The sequence below is a fragment of the Gymnoscopelus braueri genome (genome assembly GCF_963280865.1).
Source record: "Gymnoscopelus braueri genome assembly, chromosome: 23".
NCBI classification, from domain to species: Eukaryota; Metazoa; Chordata; class Actinopteri; order Myctophiformes; family Myctophidae; genus Gymnoscopelus; species Gymnoscopelus braueri.
Genome location: NC_137625.1, coordinates 10,686,032 through 10,706,137, shown reverse-complemented (window position 1 = coordinate 10,706,137; position 20,106 = coordinate 10,686,032). Strand labels below are relative to the sequence as shown.

The window sequence follows — 20,106 nt, the reverse complement described above, 5'->3', positions numbered from 1 at the left end:
CACGCACGTACAGTACGCACACACACACACACACACACACACACACACCCCCACACACACACACACACACACACGTGTATGCAAACTCTGCATATACAATGTTATTGATGTTTTGTTGAACCTAGCAGGACGTGTACGTGCATGCATGTGTGCTGTACATTTGTGTGTGTGTGTGTGTGTGTGTGTGTGTGTGTGTGTGTGTGTGTGTGTGTGTGTGTGTGTGTGTGTGTGTGTGTGTGTGTGTGTGTGTGTGTGTGTGTGTGTGTGTGAGAGAGCATTGTTGTCATGCCATCGTAGACCTGGTGAAACAATGTGCTCCAGTGAAACAGTAGTAGACTGCAGTTGTACTGGGCAGCTCCCCAGGTGCACTGCTAAACCATCAGTGGTCTTTTAACTCTGAGAGTGGACAAATGGACCCGTAAGGATCTAGTGGTCATTTTGGTAATTTAACATTTCCACTCAGAGTTTTGCAGTGTGTGTGAATACATGAATATAAAACAGGTTGGTGTTGAGAGAGGGTGTGCATGTTTAGCATACCCGCTGGCACTCTTCTGAGCACATGACCATGGGGGAAACTTAAAATTGTGTGTGTGTGTGTGTGTGTGTGTGTGTGTGTGTGTGTGTGTGTGTGTGTGTGTGTGTGTGTGTGTGTGTGTGTGTGTGTGTGTGGTTAGCGGCCATGTTCTTGGAGCACTGGAAGCGTCGACAGATCAGTCTGAGCCACAGCTGGGATCTGACGGGCATTGAGGATGATGAGGTACGCAGTCTACGCACGCACGCACGCACGCACGCACGCACGCACGCACGCACGCACGCACGCACGCACGCACGCACGCACGCACGCACGCACGCACAGTGAACTGTAAGAGTGAGGTGAGAGGGGCGGTCAGCATTAAGTCTTAATGATTAGACTGAGGACTTTGGCAGGGACGATGCTACTAGACAAGCTGTGAACACTTCAACCATGAACACGCGCAAGCATGCAGGCACGCACGCACACACACAGATTACACACATGTACAGTACACAAACTTTTGGGGACATTCCATATCCCCTCACCCTAACCATATGAAACTGCAGTAAAAATGGGGACTCCAGTTAGACATGCACACGCACGCACGCACGCACGCACGCACGCACGCACGCACGCACGCACGCACGCACACACTCTTATTTTTTCTCTTTCTCTCCCGATATAGGTTTCAATACTCAAGTCAATACTTTTAAACAAACAGCTCAGTAATGATTTTGTAATAAAGTGTATTTAAAACTCTCTCTCTCTCTCTCTCTCTCTCTCTCTCTCTCTCTCTCTCTCTCTCTCTTTCAGGAGCACCCCAGGCCAAGATATGAAACCATCCTCCTTCAGAAGACACAGAAGAGGAAAAAAAGCAAAAAGAAGAAAAAGAATGAGGTGGGGATCAGGAGTGACACAGGTTCATACGTACAGAGTTGATCAGGAAGTGTATTCCTGGATGCTTCAGGCTCCGCTTTCAATACACATTCATTTACCAATCCATCACCTATCAGTCACAGTCCAGGGATCAGGCAGAAGACCTGCCCACTGCTTGTGAGTTTTTAGCCTGATTTATACTTATTGTAGGCACGCACCGATGTTACACACCCAATATATAGCGTGCAACACAGTTCACAACCAACTATAAAACAGACATTATTTACTAGTTTTGGATGTTGACATCCTATCCTACTATTAAATGAACAAAACTATGAGTTCGTCCTCATCCTTATTTCTCCTCAGTGGGTTGACCAGTCCAAAATTGCACATGGCCATTGGCATATGTAGAAAGTGAGGAAGCTGTGGGCGCTGGGGGCGTGTTCTCTCCTCCACGTCATCAGTGCCCATACCCTAGGTGGGGTTGGCGAAAGGGCCTCTCTGTGTGGAGTTTGCATGTTCTCCCCGTTGTTCCCTGCGGGTAGGTACCCTCACAAAAACATGCAGTAATCCTGGTCACTATACTGCCTCCCCCCTGGCCAGCCTCCTGATGGAGGGGAAAGGAACTGGTTGGAATAACGTGTTCCTTCCATGCGCTACGTCCAACCAGGGAAACTATCCCCTGTCAGGTGTCAAGAAGGTCAGTTGGCTCTCATGCATTGAAGGAGGCATGAGCTCGGCCCTGGCCTCCCTAGGCTGGCAGAGGGAAGGTAGTGTCCACTGTCCAGGATTACGGATTACATTACATACTACAGATGGTATCTGTAGTAGCAGTCGTGGTCCCGGCAGGCTATGGGATCTGTAGTTGTTGTCATGGCCTCATGGCCCAGACTAAGAAAATGGGAGCATAAAAGGTGTGTCAGGGAGAAAGTGTTTGTTGCCGTGGGTGATGCAGTAGTGGGTGAAGTCGAACCTCAGTCGCAGACTGAAGTTTGAGCCAAGTCCAGCCCCACCGGACTTGGTTTCATTTTAGTAGTAGAAGGGAGGTCATTATTCTGGGACTTTGGAGGAGAAGGCGGGTGGGTTGGAGGGATACAGAATTGAGCAAGTGGATGAGTTTCACCTTCAGGCTGTGTCCCATCATTCTGTGGATTTCGCCATTGGATGTGAATAATATTGTGACCATGGTTTATGGGACAGGAATCAGTCCTGGTGGTGTGGCTCTGATGGTAGTGTGCCACATGAAACATTACAACACATAATCTAATGATCTAGATAGAGGTGGAAATTAGGTCAATCACACACAAAGCGTCACTTTGGCCTATATTTGCCACCGCAACAGATGGGCCTATGCCATTGCCATAGCCAGTGTCTGAGACTAACCCATTACATGTGACAGGATTACTGCATAGTAGTGCAGTAATGTGATCACACAATGATACGGAAATCAAAACACTGCACTTTTGTGTAGCCTTATATGCCATCTGGAGATTGGGGTTGATTCAGTGGAGATCAGTGTATCAGATCATCATAAAGACCTGAGAGATTAAAAGTGAGAAGTGCCCTTTTCAGCCGTGGCTGTGACCTCACCTCTAGCGCGACCCTCAGGCCAAACCTGCACATGTAGATTGTAGGATGAACTGTAATGATTTTCCTGGTTGAAGACTCATATTTAAGTGTTTGTGCATGCATGCGTATTATGTGTGTGCTTGCGTACACGTGCGTGTGTTTTGTGTGCGCACGCCGTGCCGTAGCTTCATTCCTTTCCGCTTTTCCACTCTCTTATTAAGTATTCTATTAAATGAATATTTATTATGTATTCATATTTATTCATTTAATAGTTCATTTGATTGGTTCAGACATTGTTACAATGCCATGGCCGACACTCCGTATCAGGACAGTTTTTCGCGTGATATCGTCGTCAGATCGCTCGCTCGCTGACAGTGTGGATGAGATGTTAGGCTACAGCAACACTGCTACTGCGTTTTGGACACCTCTCGTTTCCATGTGGTATGTGTAGAGAGCTTTTGTTTCCCCTGCGTCTCCTGACATCATTATATCACATTATTAATGCTGCTCGCGTGGATTTTAAGCTCATGTGCTTTGAGTGTGTCGTCGTTAGAAAAGCGCTCTGTGCGTTTTGGTTCATAAAGGTGATGATAGCTGACACACTGATTGGTTTGACTAATGTAACGCCCAAAACACACCTATGACAAATTCAGGGCTTGTTACGCCAGGCACTGACACATTGTGGCCACATAATGCGCCCCTGTAGAATCTACAATGCGCCTCTGTAGAACCTACAGGCAGTCACCAGTCAGACACAAAGGCACGAAGGATGGAAAGTTGGAAGGAAGACAAGGACTCACCTGAAAATCAAACTAATGTATTATGCTGATTAACACCCTTGCAAACGATCCAAGTGTCCTAGACTCTTCTCCCTCCTGGCTCCCAAGCTGTGGAATGACCTCCCTCAGTTACGACTGCACACTCACTCCCCATTTTTCTGCCGCCTTCTGAAGACTCACCTCTTCTGACTCTACCTCATCCCCTAGGATTCCTCATTCCTTGTATCACTTCTTGTGGCCTATTTTTTTTGTATAGATGCTATTTCTATGCAGATATTTGCTAGTTACTTTAGGCAGATGCTTGATGTTTACCTGGTGTCATAGTTATTTTGCTGTACTTACTTGTTTCCTTTGCGCTCTATTTACTTGACTATTTACTCCACTGCACTCCACTTGTACTATGTACAGTGTAGATAGTAAAATTGCCGTGGACACATCCCCAAGGTGCAAGTAAAGACCACATGCCATGTTGAAAAGTTCCACTGTTAAAATAGCAAATCTTTGAATATACAATATATATATATGTTTTAAAGCGAACCATGAGCTTGTAGATCTGCTATTTTTGAATAGCCAAAGAAATCTAAAATGACAGATGCGTTCCTGGATTGGATGGGTTAAATGAGCATTTTGTTGTGTGTGTGCTTTTAGAAGTTTGTGAGTGAGTGAGTGAGTGAGTGAGTGAGTGAGTGAGTGAGTATGTGAGTATGTGAGTATGTGAGTATGTGCGTGAGTGAATGAGTGAGTGAGTGAGTGAGTGTGTATGTGCGTTAGTGAGTGAGTGAGTAAGTATGTATGTGAGTGAGTGAGTGAGTGAGTGAGTAAGTATGTGAGTACATGTGCGTGAGTGAGTAAGTGTGGGTCTGTCTGTGACCTGTACTCTGTATTGCAGCCAGAGAAGCGCGAGGAGGACGGGACAGAGACGGGGAAGGACAGATGGAGACAGAAGCTGCTGTCTACCATGGCTGCAGTCCCTCCGGTAACTCCTCTCCTCTCCTCTCCTCTCCTCTCCTCTCCTCTCCTCTCCTCTCCTCTCTTTCCACTGCAGACTGCTGCCCATGTCTGTCCTTCTTTCTCTGTCCCATCCTACTGGCTGCTTCTCTTTCTTCTGGTCAGGTAATTGTTTATTTCAGGTAATGTTTAGATAAACTACACTGTGACCCCGCTTATGGGTTTGTATCTTAATAACAATTTTTAAGTTAAGCAATAGCAAGATACCTTGTATATACACACATAGAACCCCCCCCCCCACACACACACACACACACACACACACACACACACACACACACACACACACACACACACACACACACACACACACACACACACACACACACACACACACACACACAACCGCTATGTGGTATTACTAGTTTACAATAAGCTTGTATCCATAAGCTGGAAAGGCATACTCGGGCCCCTGGCTGTCCATATGGCCGCTTGTGCATCACTGGCGTCTTGTGTGTCCCCTGTGGAATGTAGCGTAAAACACATTCTGGTACATGCCGCGTGCTTCTCTCAACAGCACAGATCTGCATCTTACACAGAGGAAGATAAGATGATACATTTTTGATTACAACTTACAATTTAGACATTTAGCAGAGCGACTTGCAGAGTAAATGGCATGAACTCTATAGTCAGCAATTGACAGGGTAAATAGCCAAGTAAATAGAGTGCAAAGAAAACAAAGTACAGCAAAGTAACTAGGACACCAGGTACACATCAAGCATCTCTCTAAACCAGTGGTTTTCAACCCTTTTCATGTCAAGGTCCATTAATTATTCGGCATTTTAGCCACGCGGACCACCATTTGATGAGATTTAGCCTCTCAGACCCAATATTCTGTCATCGTTGGATACGATTTTGTCCACAATTACATTTTGATGTGGTACCATAGGAGAGATAACAGGCAAACGTTGATCAAAATAACAATTCTTTAATTAAGTAATGCAGATGTTTAACTATAATTTAACTCTCGAGAGCGTAAAATTAAACCAAATGGACTAAGGGTCCATTTGGTGTCATTTCACGCTCTCAAGAGTTAAAGATCTATAAGGGTCCATTTAGTTACCAACTCTCCGTCATTTAGCTGGGGACCACCTGGAACCCCCTCAAGGACCACTGGTGGTCCCCGGACCACTGGTTGAGAACCACTGGTCTAAACGACATGCTACTGTATCTAAATAGCATGCATATAGCATTATGTGAACAAGTAACTAACAAATGTCTGCATAGAACTAGCATCTATACAAAAAAAGTAGGCCACAAGAAGTGATACAATTAAGGGTTGAGGAATCCTAGGGGATGAGGTAGAGTCAGAAGAGGTGAGTCTTCAGAAGGCGGCAGAAAATGGCGAGTGAGTGTGCAGTCGTGACTCAGGGAGGTCATTCCACAGCTTGGGAGCCAGAAGGGAGAAGAGTCTAGGACAGCGGTTTTCAATGTTTTTCATGCCAAGGACCCCTAAATTGATATAGATTTGGCCCACGGACCCCCATCGGAAAATATTTTGTGCCGGGGACCCCCAGAAGCAAAGATTTGAGTTAAAAATGTTCGCTTCAAAAAATAAAGATTTTTCAAGAATAGCAGATCTTCAAGCGAGCTTGTATATCTGCTATTTTTGAATAGCCAAAGCTAAGTGGTTAAAATGATTGTGACGCTATGTTAGCTAATTTTAGCTGGGGACCCCCTGGTACACCCCCAAGGACCACTGGTGGTCCCCGGACCACTGGATGAGAACCACTGGTCTAGGATACTTGGATCGTTTGCAAGGGTGTTACACAGTTAGATTTTCAGGGGAGTCTTCCCTTGTCTTCCTTCCAACTGTCCATCCTTCGTGCCTTTGTGTCTGACTGGTGACTTCGTTAAGGCAGTGGTTCTTAAAGTGGGGTCCCCCAGGGGTCCTTTAGGCGGTTCCAGGGGCTCCCCAGCAAAATAGCTTAAAAATCTGTTTAACCACTACCCTATTTTATATTTCAGCTATTCAAATATAGCATATACAAGCTCACAATGTGATGCACTGGATGTATTGTGAGCTTGTAGATCGGCATTTTTTTTTTAAATGTTAGAAAAAGTTGTGAATAATTTTGAATATTTAGATTTGTTTAACACCGACATCTGTTCTTATGGGGGTGCCTGACACAAAATGTTTTCAAATGGGGATCCGTAGCCGAAAACATCGATTTGGGTGTCCTTGATATTAAAAGTTAAAAGGTTCTATGACATTCATTTTCACTTTTTTATTTTTTTATGTTTTTTGGGGGGTTTTATGACCTCAATTACACCCAAAAAAATTGAACTTTGAACATTCAGTGGATTTTCTGTGGTCTGGGGTTTTCTGAATAATTAGGCTGAAAAGTAATCTGAGCTTGGCCCTTGGGCAGTGAAGTCACAGGCCATTAATCCCGCCCACTCTCCTCCTCGCTCCTCCCCTCCCCTATCCTTTCCTTTGGGGGGGCGGAGCAGAGGCGATGATTGACAGGCAAAATCCCTCAACAGCGACACCCGCAGGCAAAGATTTATTTTTTCATTGCAGTTGAAACGGCTTTAGAAATGTGAGAGAAAAACACCTGCCATGGATCAATGGAGTGGATTTAAAAAAAAACTTTTTATACACGTTTGAAGGACCATGACAAAGACTTTTAATGTGTGGTAAAACTGAACGTCATGAAACCTTTAAGGAATTAAGGCAGTGGTTAATTAAAACTTCATATTTCTCTGCATGATAGATAAAAGAAAATGGCTAAAGCTATATGGATATACAGAATGATGGTGGTTAACTCTCTTCACTGGAAGGTCACTAGAGGATGTGACTGTGTGGTCTGTGGCAGCTGCATCCTTTGACTAAAACACAACCTGACAGCTGACAACAATGCTTTCAGCTGGAGAGGAAACTGGTGATATAACCTGTGTCTTACTGGTGTGTGTGTGTGTGTGTGTGTGTGTGTGTGTGTGTGTGTGTGTGTGTGTGTGTGTGTGTGTGTGTGTGTGTGTGTGTGTGTGTGTGTGTGTGTGTGTGTGTGTGTGTCATGCAGGGCCGGCCCTAGGATTTTCGTGGCCCTAAGCAAGATTTTTTGGGGTGGCCCCCCCCCCAAACACCCCCATTATAAAATCATTATGTAATTTTTTATTGCATACTAAAATAATAACGCTAGTTGTTGGATAGGAGATACATGACATAATTACAATATGAAAGTAAAAAAAATATATATACTGTGGCCCCCTAGTGGTTGTGGCCCTAAGCGACCGCTTATATTGCTTATGGCAGCGGCCGGCCCTGTGTGTGTGTGTGTGTGTGTGTGTGTGTGTGTGTGTGTGCGTGTGCGAGTGCGTGCGCGTGCACGTGCACATGTGTATATGGACACCTTTGTTTGCATCTTTTGCACAAGTACAAGTACATGATGGCAAATCAATTGCCGTCCAAATTGTCTCACACACGCTTAAACCCCAGCATCCGAATTTTGGTGGAAATCTTTAGCAGAATAGCAGGTCTACAAGCTTGCGTGTGTGTGTGTGTGTGTGTGTGTGTGTGGGCGTGTGCACGTGCGCGCACATATGTGTGTGTGGTCTGTGGTTTGTTTCTGCAGAGCTCACAGTTTTCAGGAGCTCCAATCCTCTTAGCGTTACCTTTAAAACACACTATGATAGATGGCTGGAAAGAGAGGGATGGAAGAACGGAAGAAAGAAAAGGCCTGCGACAGTCAATCTGTTTAATTCCATTTGCACAATCATTCACACTTTATGCTCACTCACAATTATGTACAAAAATAGTTTCCGGAAGCGCCATGAAAGACGGCCGCATTCGTACAAGCTCCGTAGCATCGCAACGTTTTTCCATCTTTTTAGTATTTTTTAGCCTTCTCTTTTTTCCCTACACCGTCGCGTGTCTAAGGAGTTATGACAGACAAGCACTTATGGACATCAGCACAGCGATTACACACAGAATTCCGGACTTTTTTGCCGAAAACCTCCCGCTCGGCTGGGGGGGGGGTGGGGTACCCTTTGTTCCGGCCGGATCAACAACATACCCCCGTCGAAAAAGACCGTGGCGGCGAGGCACTAGAGCGGGTCTTCTCGTAAGAACAACAAAACGTGGATATAAACCTGCACTGCCTTCAATCCTGCTAGCGAACGTTAGATCTCTGTGTGAATCAAGAACAGTGACCACTATGGACGACTTACTGGCGCGCGTTAAATACAACGCAGAGACGAGGAGGACCTGTGTTGTTGTGCTAACAGAGACGTGGCTAACGGAGTTAGCATCTGATTCTTCTATCACTCCTCCTGGCTTCACCGCGTATAGGAAAGACAGAGACCCTGTACTGAGCGGTAAGCAACGTGGGGGGGGAGTTTGTGCCTTGATCAACAACAACTGGTGCAAAGATGTTAAAATCCTAGACAGTCACTGCTCACCAGACCTTGAACTTTTAATCATAGCCTGCCGTCCTTTCTACCTACCACGCGACTTCAGCATCGTGATTGTAGCCGTTGTTTACATTCATCCTGGAGCTAATAAGGACACAGCTATGAGGGAATTACACCAGGCGATCAGTGCACAAGAAAATCGCCACCCGGACTGCGCAGTCATCTGCCTAGGCGACTTCAACCGGACAGACTTAAAAAAGGTCTTTCCCAAATTCCACCAGCATGTCGCCTGCAGTACCCGTGGTGACAATATTCTTGACCACTGCTACACGCCCTTCAAGGATGGATACAAAGCTCTCCGCCGCCCACCGCTAGGAAGCTCTGACCACGACGCCATCCAGCTGCTACCTGCCTACAAACAGAGGCTAAAAAGGGAGCCGGTCGTTGAGAAGGAAATCCGAATCTGGTCTGAGGACACAGACGCTATGCTACAATCCTGCTTCTACCAGACTGACTGGGGGATGTTTAAGAACGCCGCTGGGAATAACATCAACGAACTCTCAGACTCAGTCACTGGCTTTATCAGCAAGTGCATAGATGACATAGTCCCAAAAAAGACAGTTCGGATCTATCCCAATCAGAAACCATGGATGGACAGCGGAGTACGTGCACATCTGCATGAACGGGACGCTGGTTTCAAATCTGGCGACGTGGAAACGCGCAACACGACGCGCGCGGCCCTAAACAGCGCCATCAGGAAGGCGAAAAAGGCCTACACAAAAAAGATGCAAGACAAACTCAGCAGTGGCGACATCAGGAGCACATGGCAGGCAGTACACACCTTGACAGACTGCAAAACAAGAACCAGAAGCGAGGTGAACCCGCCTGCCTCCCTCCCCAACGAACTGAACACTTTCTACGGCCGGTTTGAGATCAGCTCCAACCGCGGCAGCCAAGCGGGGCCATCAGCAGCACCAGCAGAGGAGAACCCTCCTCTAACCATCTCGGAGAGAGAAGTGCGTACAGCCTTCACACGGGTCAACATCCACAAGGCAGCCGGACCTGATGGGATTCCAGGCCGGGTCCTTAAGACATGTGCAGACCAGCTGGCGGGTGTCTTCGCTGACATCTTTAACCTCTCCCTCTCCCTGGCTGTGGTCCCTGCAGGGTTCAAAATGTCAACCATTGTGCCCATTCCCAAAAAGGCCAAAGTGACATGCCTGAACGACTGGAGACCTGTTGCTCTCACCCCGATCGTCAGCAAGTGTTTCGAGAAACTGGTGAGGGAATACATCAGCTCCACGCTACCTGCCTCGCTGGATCCGTGGCAGTATGCATACCGCAAAAACAGATCCACCGACGACGCTATTGCCATGGCTCTCCACACCGTCCTCTCGCACATGGACAACAAGCTGCTGAAGGACAAATATGTACGTATGCTGTTCGTGGACTACAGCTCAGCATTCAACACCATTGTCCCAGCAATACTTGACAAAAAGCTCAGACACCTAGGGCTACACCCAAGCATGTGCGACTGGATACAGGACTTCTTGTCCAACCGACATCAGGTGGTGAGAATGGGCAGCATCACATCCGACCCCCTGACCCTCAACACCGGAGCACCCCAGGGATGCGTGCTGAGCCCTCTCCTCTACTCCCTGTACACGTATGACTGCATAGCCACACATGTCTCCAACACCATCATAAAGTACGCGGACGACACGACAGTGATAGGCCGAATCGTCAACAACGACGAGTCTGACTACAGAGAGGAGATCAAATCACTGGCACACTGGTGCCGTGAGAACAACCTCTCTCTTAACGTCGACAAGACCAAAGAACTGATCGTGGACTTCAGGAGGCCGCGGAGAGACCATGCGCCCATCCTCATCGACGGTGCTGCAGTGGAAAGGGTCAGCGAGTTCAAGTTCCTCGGAGTACACATCGAGGAGGACCTCAAATGGGAGACGCACTCCACACACGTGAGGAAAAAGGCTCAGCAGCGACTGTACTGGCTCCGCCGCCTGAAGAAGCTCGGAGTAGGACGTCGCATCCTCAGGCTGTACTACAACAGTTCTGTCGAAGGCATCCTAACAGGCTGTGTCACGGCCTGGTACGGGAACTGCACTGCCCGAGAAAAGGTCAGCCTACAACGAGTAGTGCGATCGGCAGAGCGGATAATGGGAATCGAGCTCCCAGCGCTCCAGGAACTGTACAAAAAGCGGTGCGTGGTCAAAGCCAAGCGCATCATCAAGGACAAGCACCACCCAAGTCATAGACTGTTCAACCCCCTACAACGACCGCGACCGGGCAAGGGGCTCTACCGCAGTATCAAGAGTTCCACCACCAGATTTTGGTGTAGTTTCAATCCAGCCGCTGTCAGAATGCTGAATGGGGCATAAGCCTGGATGAGTTCAGCAGCCTGACAGCAGGCGGCGCAGACTTTTCTGGCTCTTCCTGAACACACCTGTGGATTATACCAGGGACAATGACTTGGACTTTAGCCCCCCCCTCGGACACACCTGTGGACTACACCAGGTACAAATGACTTTTTGTTGCACTCCCTCATGGAGCTACATGCGGATTATACTAGGGTCAGTCCACTCTAGGTGGACACGCACTGACCTTTTGCACCTTAATCCCTTGTATAACGCACTGACTTTTTTTGGGTCTTTTTATTGTGCTCCTTAAGCACCTTAACGTCCTTTGTCTATCATGCACAGTATAAGTATAACATGCACAGTACAATACATTGCTGCTATGCTCAGGCACCTTAGTTTAGTTTTTTTAGTTTTATTTATTATCTCAGGTAATTTGTAAATATGTAGATAACTTGTCTGGCCTTCTGTTGCTCTCTTGTTTTTGATCTCCTTTCCACCTGCCCCCCACCCTCTTCTTCTCCCCCCCCCCTCTTCTTTCTATGGAAACTAACGTTGCGATGGGAACGATGTACAAAAAAGAATTTCACCCACTTTTTTACCTTGTAAACCTGTGATGTGACAATAAAACTGATTCTGATTCTGACACACACACACATCAATGAAAACATATTATGAACAGTGTGACAATTATTTTATTAGAAAGGATCACAAACATGAAACATGATGAACCATTGTTGTTCCGTTAAGCAGTTATTAAGTCTGCTGAGCTGTTATGAACCGATTAAATGTATATTAGCATTGTCGTTATAGACGTTTGGACAATAGTGTGTTAACACTGTGCATGAGAATGCTACTCACACCAAAGTCCTTGTAGTGGTGGCCCACAGCAGAATAAACAAAATAGTGGTATTCAAGAGACAAGAAGGTGGCCGCACACAGTGGTAGCCAAAGTGACAATATTATGGGACACAAAAAAACTAAGGTTTCTGTACCCTGTCTCTTGAAGACCACTATTTAATAATGTATTAACATACATTGTAGTGCATTTGATTTGCAATGTAATGATTAGAAAAGCACAGGTAAGGTGGTGTCTGGTGTTGAAGCCAGTTAGTACAAATTGCTTTATATATGTATGCCTTCTGACTTCTCTTATATTCCTGATTGCTGCTATAGATACCATACATGTCTTAAATATGTAGTATAAGTATAAAAGCATACCTGCTTTTGTAACTTTACTTATTGGCTATTGTTTCCTTATATAAGGGTATTATGGTTTAACTTCATTTCACCTAGTTGTTATATTGCATTGTGTTATCACTGTCTTTGCTGAACATGTCCCATCAATATTTCACGTATTGTACTATGTGAGTGACAAATAAACCCTTCTTAATTGATTCTTGATTGTTTTTCCTACTTTGTATGAATAATGTTCAAGGTAATAATGATAAAATCACAGTAAGTTGGTGTTCTGGCGGTGCCACCAGTTAGTGCAAACATTATACTATGTCATAATTTAGCAATTTTGGAAACAAGTCCAAATATTAACTACATTTTAGAAACCATCCGCTTATAATAAGCAGGCATGGCAACACTGCAGAACCCTGGAAAGCATGCTTGTTGTTGTTATAGATCACACCCCCAAGCAGAATCTCCTCCCCACAAGGAGGGGCAGTGCACCAAAGCATTATGGTCATTGTAGTAATGCAGCAGTCCAGTCAAACCCTAGTCAAACACACAGACTTCATATTTTTTCTGGCCATAGGGTGCAAATTTAAAATGTGGCTACTGTTATCTACTACAAATATTATTAACTTTGATTGACTCTAAGTTCTTCCAGGGTTGAAATGCACAAGCTGGCTCAGCGCAAGTGTGCGCTTTGCATGCGCGCGCACACACACACACACACACACACACACTAAAATAACCGATCTACAATGAGAGTACAAATAATTAAAAGTAAATAAAGTGAGTACAAATACTTAAAAGTGCTTAAAATGAGTTTTAAAACAATTTGTAAAAAATACTGATTTAAGTAACAGTACTTAAAAGTTACTAAACTGAGTACAAATACTTAAAAGTAACAAACTGGAGTATAAATAATTGTAATCAACTATATGGACTAAAAATATGTAAAAGTAATTAAAGTAAGTAAAAAGTAACAAATGTAAGTATAACAACTTAAAAGTGTGAACTTAACAACATTCTGTTTATGTCTGTTGGTTGTGAGTAAACCAAGTTGCAATGATCCCTTGTTGCTCCTAAAGAGTTCCAAGTCCACAAACTGATGTTGATTATGTAGTCCACACATTTTAGAAGTAAAGTTAATCTAGTTCATTCCTTTTAAATAATACATTCTGGATAATGTGTCAAATACACAGTGTGCCTTAATTGCTGTGGCTAAGAACCTAGACATGAACTGTTTACTCTATAGAGTAATACTGTAGTTAACATACACACAATAGTAAAACATTAAACAATTGAACACTTGAATGATTACTACTATACTGTGACTACTTCTAAACTATAACAGCGGACCCTATATACACTCACAATGGACTATTTATGTAGGCTGTGTATTTTGACTTGTTTGTAATAAACATGTAAAGTCAAGATGCAGTTTGCAAAGTGTTTGTTTACTGTGTTTCTGGCAATTTAATGTAATCACATGGAATTACATACGTTTTCCATATTGAACATAATGTGTTTTGCCAAATACATTAAGATGCCGTTATGTTATGTTATGTTATGTTATGCCGTTATACAATATACAATATACAAAATATAGCAAGCAATTGTTCCTTCATCAAATCAGGTTTTATTGTTCTGAAGGAATTCGGGACAATCATAACATGTACAATTGAGGTTTCTATAGGAACTTTAATGGCCTATATATTTCAATGTTTCTCAATGTGGTTTTAACATTTACTTTAAAAATGCGAGACAGTTTGAGGTGAACTATGTATGGTAACTTCATCAATCATGTGTTATTCTCTAGTAGCCCACCACCACTAGGGTTTAGACCTGCAATGTCTGTTACGTGAGAGACACAGTTGTACAGTCTTACACATAATGTAAGGACTGTACAACAATAACAGTAACATTAGTTCTGTAGAGAATCAGACCAGACTAAAGACTAAAGGAGAAGGTATCTACTCAAGTGAAATAAATTGAGGTAAAAATGACAGAACTGACAAAACTCATTCAGCATGAAGCTCTCAGATGGCTGCCCTTCCTTGATTTCCCCTAAATAGTCCATATATACGTAACTTTAACATTCCAAAATGTTCTTCTGGAAACAAAATATGACCATGTTAATCCACAAAAGCCTGTTATTTGGGGTCAAATTATTCCTGTCAGTTGTTCACACACCAGGGCCACCTGGTGAGACAGTGACACATCATGTAATCAATGACCACATTTGCATGGATATAGGTCATTTTCTAAAGACAGCTAAGCATCATTCATAAGACAAAAGGAATGTTGCAGTTCAGGTGTGAAGTGGGTGAGGGAGATATTTCTAAAGACCTTGTAATTCTAAGGAACATAAGGTGTTTGCCAAATAAATGAAGATGCAGTGATGTACAATGAAGACTATGAACAAAATATAGTAAGCAGTTATTCCTTGACAACACCAGGTTGTATTGTTCTGAAGGAATTTGGAGCAATCGTGCTAAACAGGAACTTGAATGGCCTTTCTATCTTAATGGCTCTGCTTGAATAGCAAAATTGAGATGAGAGAGACTCATCGATACAAGGACACGACTAGAGTTGTTTATTGTAAATGTAAACTAGTAAGGGGGGATGACACTTTTTTATTTTGAAAATAATAGAACATTGTACATCCCATCTTAAGACCTGACTCTAATGAGAGAATTATTTCATATTCACTCATATATTCATTCAAGAATGAATACAACATTGTTGAAGTCTGATGATACTGATTGTATGTTTACTGTACATGCATTCAATAACACATGCATGTATAAATACAGGGTTTCATATTCATATATTTGATATTAATCTTATAGGAATTAAGACACATTTGAATTGCATGAAGATTACAAATCAATTCATCAACAAATGGATGCTCTTGGTTCTCTTGTAACAGAAAGTCAACAGTTTCTAGAAGGTTGCATGGATGGAGCGTGTCTGGGGGAAGAGGGAGGGGCATGTAGAAGTATGTTGGGTTGTGATTGGTGGAGAGATGGTTGTATTGTTCTCTTTGTCCAATCATTCAAAGCCGTTACTGGCTCCACCCCAGGCTCTCTAGTATAAGAAGAGTGTGAAGTTGTAATGTATCCACAACTCCTCCAGGATATCAATCATTTCTGATCAGATCTGACTGTGGACACCAGAATTCAGTTGAAGATGAACTCTCTCAACCCAAACAGAGACAGTTCTGCTGAACAGGAGGGACCCAAAGAAAATGGTATGTTACTTTCTCTACCTCCTTTCTAGTTTTGATTTCCCAGCTCTGTCAGGAGTTTTATTACTTTAGTTTTCAAGTTTTAAATGAAGCAGTCTCACTACTTGTCTCAATCTTGGTGTCTCAAACTTATACTTATAATATACTGTGTTTCATTTTAAGTTGACCTGTAGCTTTGCTGTAGATTATTTATCTGTATCGCTGCTTTATCTCCTTTACTTTACTATTTCATAATTAAAAAAATGTTTTCAAATATTTATTATCTTTATCTTGTTATAACGACCATTCAATCATTCCAGTCACTGGGTTCTTGGGGGTGTGTGCAATATGATGACTATAGCCTGTACTTGTTTGATATATTACAATAGTTGTCAGTGTGTTAACTTCCACTTTTCTGGGGAGCAGCTTCATGTAATTAAGTTGTACATTTGTACTCGATTCCCACATATGAACCACATATTTTGTATTTTTGTCTTCTGCAATCCAGTGATGAATCATCAGCCTGGCTTCCCTGTGCTACCAGCAGTGAAAGAACAAAGAATCTTGGTTAAACCAAAACGGCACTGCTGTGACCAGTGTGGGCAACACTTCTCTAGAATGGCCCACCTTAAAACTCACCAGAGAATTCACACTGGAGAGAAACCCTATGGATGTGATCAGTGTGGACAACACTTCTCTGTGATGTCCAACCTTAAAAAACACCAGATAATTCACACTGGAGAGAAACCCTTTGGATGTGACCAGTGTGGACAACACTTCTCTCAAATGGCCCACCTTAAAATACACCAGCGAATTCACACTGGAGAGAAACCCTATGGATGTGACCAGTGTGGACAACACTTTTCTCAAATGTCCGACCTTAAAAAACACCAGAGAATTCACACTGGAGAGAAACCCTATGGATGTGACCAGTGTGGACAACACTTCTCTCATACATCCAGCCTTAAAAATCACCAGATAATTCACAATGGAGAAAAACCCTATGGATGTGATCAGTGTGGAAAAAACTTCTCTGTGATGTCCACCCTTAAAACGCACCAGAGAATTCACACTGGAGAGAAACCTTATGGATGTGGTCAGTGTGGACAACACTTCTCTCAAATGTCCACCCTTAAAAATCACCAGAGAATTCACACTGGAGAAAAACCCTATGGATGTGACCAGTGTGGACAACACTTCTCTACAATGTCCAGCCTTGAAAGACATCAGAGAATTCACACTGGAGAGAAACCCTATGGATGTGATCAGTGTGGACAACACTTCTCTCTAATGTCCAGCCTTAAAAATCACCAGAGAATTCACACTGGAGAGAAACCATATGGATGTGACCACTGTGGGCAACACTTCTCTCGCATGTCAAGCCTTAAAACACACCATAGAATTCACACTGGATAGAAACCCTAAGGATGTGACCAGTGTAGACAACACTTCTCTAGAATTGCCCACCGTAAAAACTCACCAGAGAATTCACACTGGACAGAAACCCTATGGATGTGATCAGTGTGGACAACACTTCTCTGTGATGTCCAACCTTAAAAAACACCAGAGAATTCACACTGGAGAGAACCCCCTATGGATTTGATCATTCGTGTTCAATTTTGTTTAATAATTTACTATTGTGTGTAGCTTAACTACAGTATTACTCTATAGAGTAAACAGTTCACGGTCAGGTTCTTGGCCACATCAATTAAGGCACACTGTGTATTTGACACATTATCCAGAATGTATTATTTAAAAGTAATGAACTAGACTAACTTTACTTATAAAATGTGTGGACTACATAATCAACATCAGTTTGTGGACTTGGAACTCTTTAGGAGCAACGAGGGATCACTGCAACTTGGTTTACTCACAACCAACATACATAAACAATCATAACATGTACAATTGAGGTTTCTATTGGAACTTTAATGGCCTATGACAAAAAACGAAGGTTTCTGTACTCTGTCCATACCTGTCTTCATGGTATGTTTAACTTCATTACACCTAGTTGTTATATTGCATTGTTGTGTTATCACTGTCTTTGCTGAACAAATAAACCTTACTTTATTATTTTTGTCCTCCTTCTTTCTTGAATTAAGAATGTCCTGCTGCCATTTACATATTACGTACAATTAACAATTTCATATATTTTGACCATTACATTGGGAACAACACGCCGTCTTATTTGTTGTATACAGAGTGTTGGATGTACTAAGGAGATACAACAAAGTGGCGACGAGGATTTGTTGATACCTGCGTTTGTCTTGCACTCAGCTTGACTGGATATAAGTTGTAAAAAAAAAAATCACACCCTGTGTGAAGTGGGCGGTGTCTTGCTAGCACATGTACAAAAGATAAATACATTTATTGAAACACTCTTTATGATGGACGAAACCATAACTTGAAAAAAAAGTTATGGTTCCTTATATAGGGCTATGCACATGTGTCATGTGACACTGGCCAATCACAGTCCTGAATAGACTGTGATTGGCCAATCACAGCGCAGGATAATTGTACAAATTTCCTGGGCCCAGATCACAGTGCAGGAAAATGTACATTTTTCCAAATCTCACTTATAGGGGCGGTTTCACCGCCCAAAAAACGACAGAAGGACAAGTGGCTGTGGGAAGCATACTAGTGCTGTTGTTAGTACAATCAAACGGACTGTGAAGTCTGAGTGGATAAAATGACAGCGATGATTGGAAGCATTGGTCCTTTTGATGAAGGTACTGAACAGTGGAGCTCTTATACAGAACTTTTTGAGTATTTTGCAGAGTCAAACAGCGTTGAAGATGCTAAGCTGGTGCCGACGTTTTTAACTGTAATGGGACCAAAAGCATTAGATTTGTCTTGTTCAGCCTGACAAGCCTGGATCCAAAAGTTATGACGTGATAAAGGCCACCTTAGCAGTCCATTATTCCCCTAAGCCCATGGTGATTGCTGAACGTTTTCATTTCCATTAAAGAAATCAAGAGGAGAGGGAGTCTGTCACAATGTTTGTTGCTGGTCTAAAAAGACTATCCGAACACTGTGAATTCAATGCGGTGCTTAATGACACCATCAGACACAGGCTTGTGTTCTGTAGAGAATCAGACCAGACTAAAGACTAAAAGATGAGGTAGCTACTCAAGTGAAATAAATTGAGGTAAAAATGACAGAACTGACAAAACTCATTTAACTTTGAACATGAAGCTCTCAGATGGCTGCCCTTCCTTGATTTCCCCTAAATAGTCTATATATACACATGTGTAACTTTAACATTCCTAAATGTTCTTCTGGAAACAAAATATGACCATGTTAATCCACAAAAGCCTGTTATTTGGGGTAATATTATTCCTGTCAGCTGTTCACACACCAGGGCCACCTGGTGAGACAGTGATACATCATGTAATCAATGACCACATTTGCATGGATATAGGTCATTTTCTAAAGACAGCTAAGCATTATTCACAAGACAAAAGGAATGTTGCAGTTCAGGTGTGAAGTGGGTGAGGGAGATATTTCTAAAGACCTCGTAATTCTAGAGAACAAAAGATGTTTGCCAAATAAATGAAGATGCTATGATGTACAATGAAGACTATGAACAACATATAGCAAGCTGTTATTCCTTGACAACACCAGGTTGTATTGTTCTGAAGGAATTTGGAGCAATCGTGTTAAATAGGAACGTGGATGGCCTTTCTATCTTAATGGCTCTGCTTGAATAGCAAGATTGAGATGAGAGAGACTCATCCACACAAGAACACGACTAGAGTTGTTTATTGTAAATGTAAATGAAAGCAGGACATGAGAAATGGCGATGGGTTCCCAGATTGATAATGTGTTAACATACATTGTAGTGCATGTGATTTTCAATGTAATGATTAGAAAAACACAGGTAAGGTGGTGTCTGGTGTTGAAGCCAGTTAGTACAAATTGCTTTATATATGTATGCCTTCTGACTTCTTTTATATTCATGATTGCTGCTATATATACCATACATGTCTTAAATAGGTTTAGCATACCTGCTTTTGTAACTTTACTTATTGGCTATTGTTTCCTTATATAATGGTATTATGGTTTAACTTCATTTCACCTAGTTGCATTGTGTTATCACTGTCTTTGCTGAACATGTCCCATCAATATTTCACGTATTGTACTAATTGAGTGACAAATAAACCCTTCTTAATTGATTCTTGATTGTTTTTCCTACTTTGTATGAATAATGTTCAAGGTAAG

At 42.9% G+C, this 20,106-nt stretch overlaps 1 protein-coding gene across 1 annotated transcript in view; it reads left to right on the top strand.

Annotated features, from left to right (window-relative positions):
• The window catches only part of ano2b (anoctamin 2b), a 115,272-nt gene that overhangs the window by 27,100 nt on the left and 68,066 nt on the right, over positions 1–20,106 (top strand). Inside the window, 2 exon segments of the mRNA XM_080420624.1 lie at positions 675–757; positions 1,328–1,411. Coding sequence (XP_080276750.1) covers positions 675–757; positions 1,328–1,411 — 167 coding nt within the window.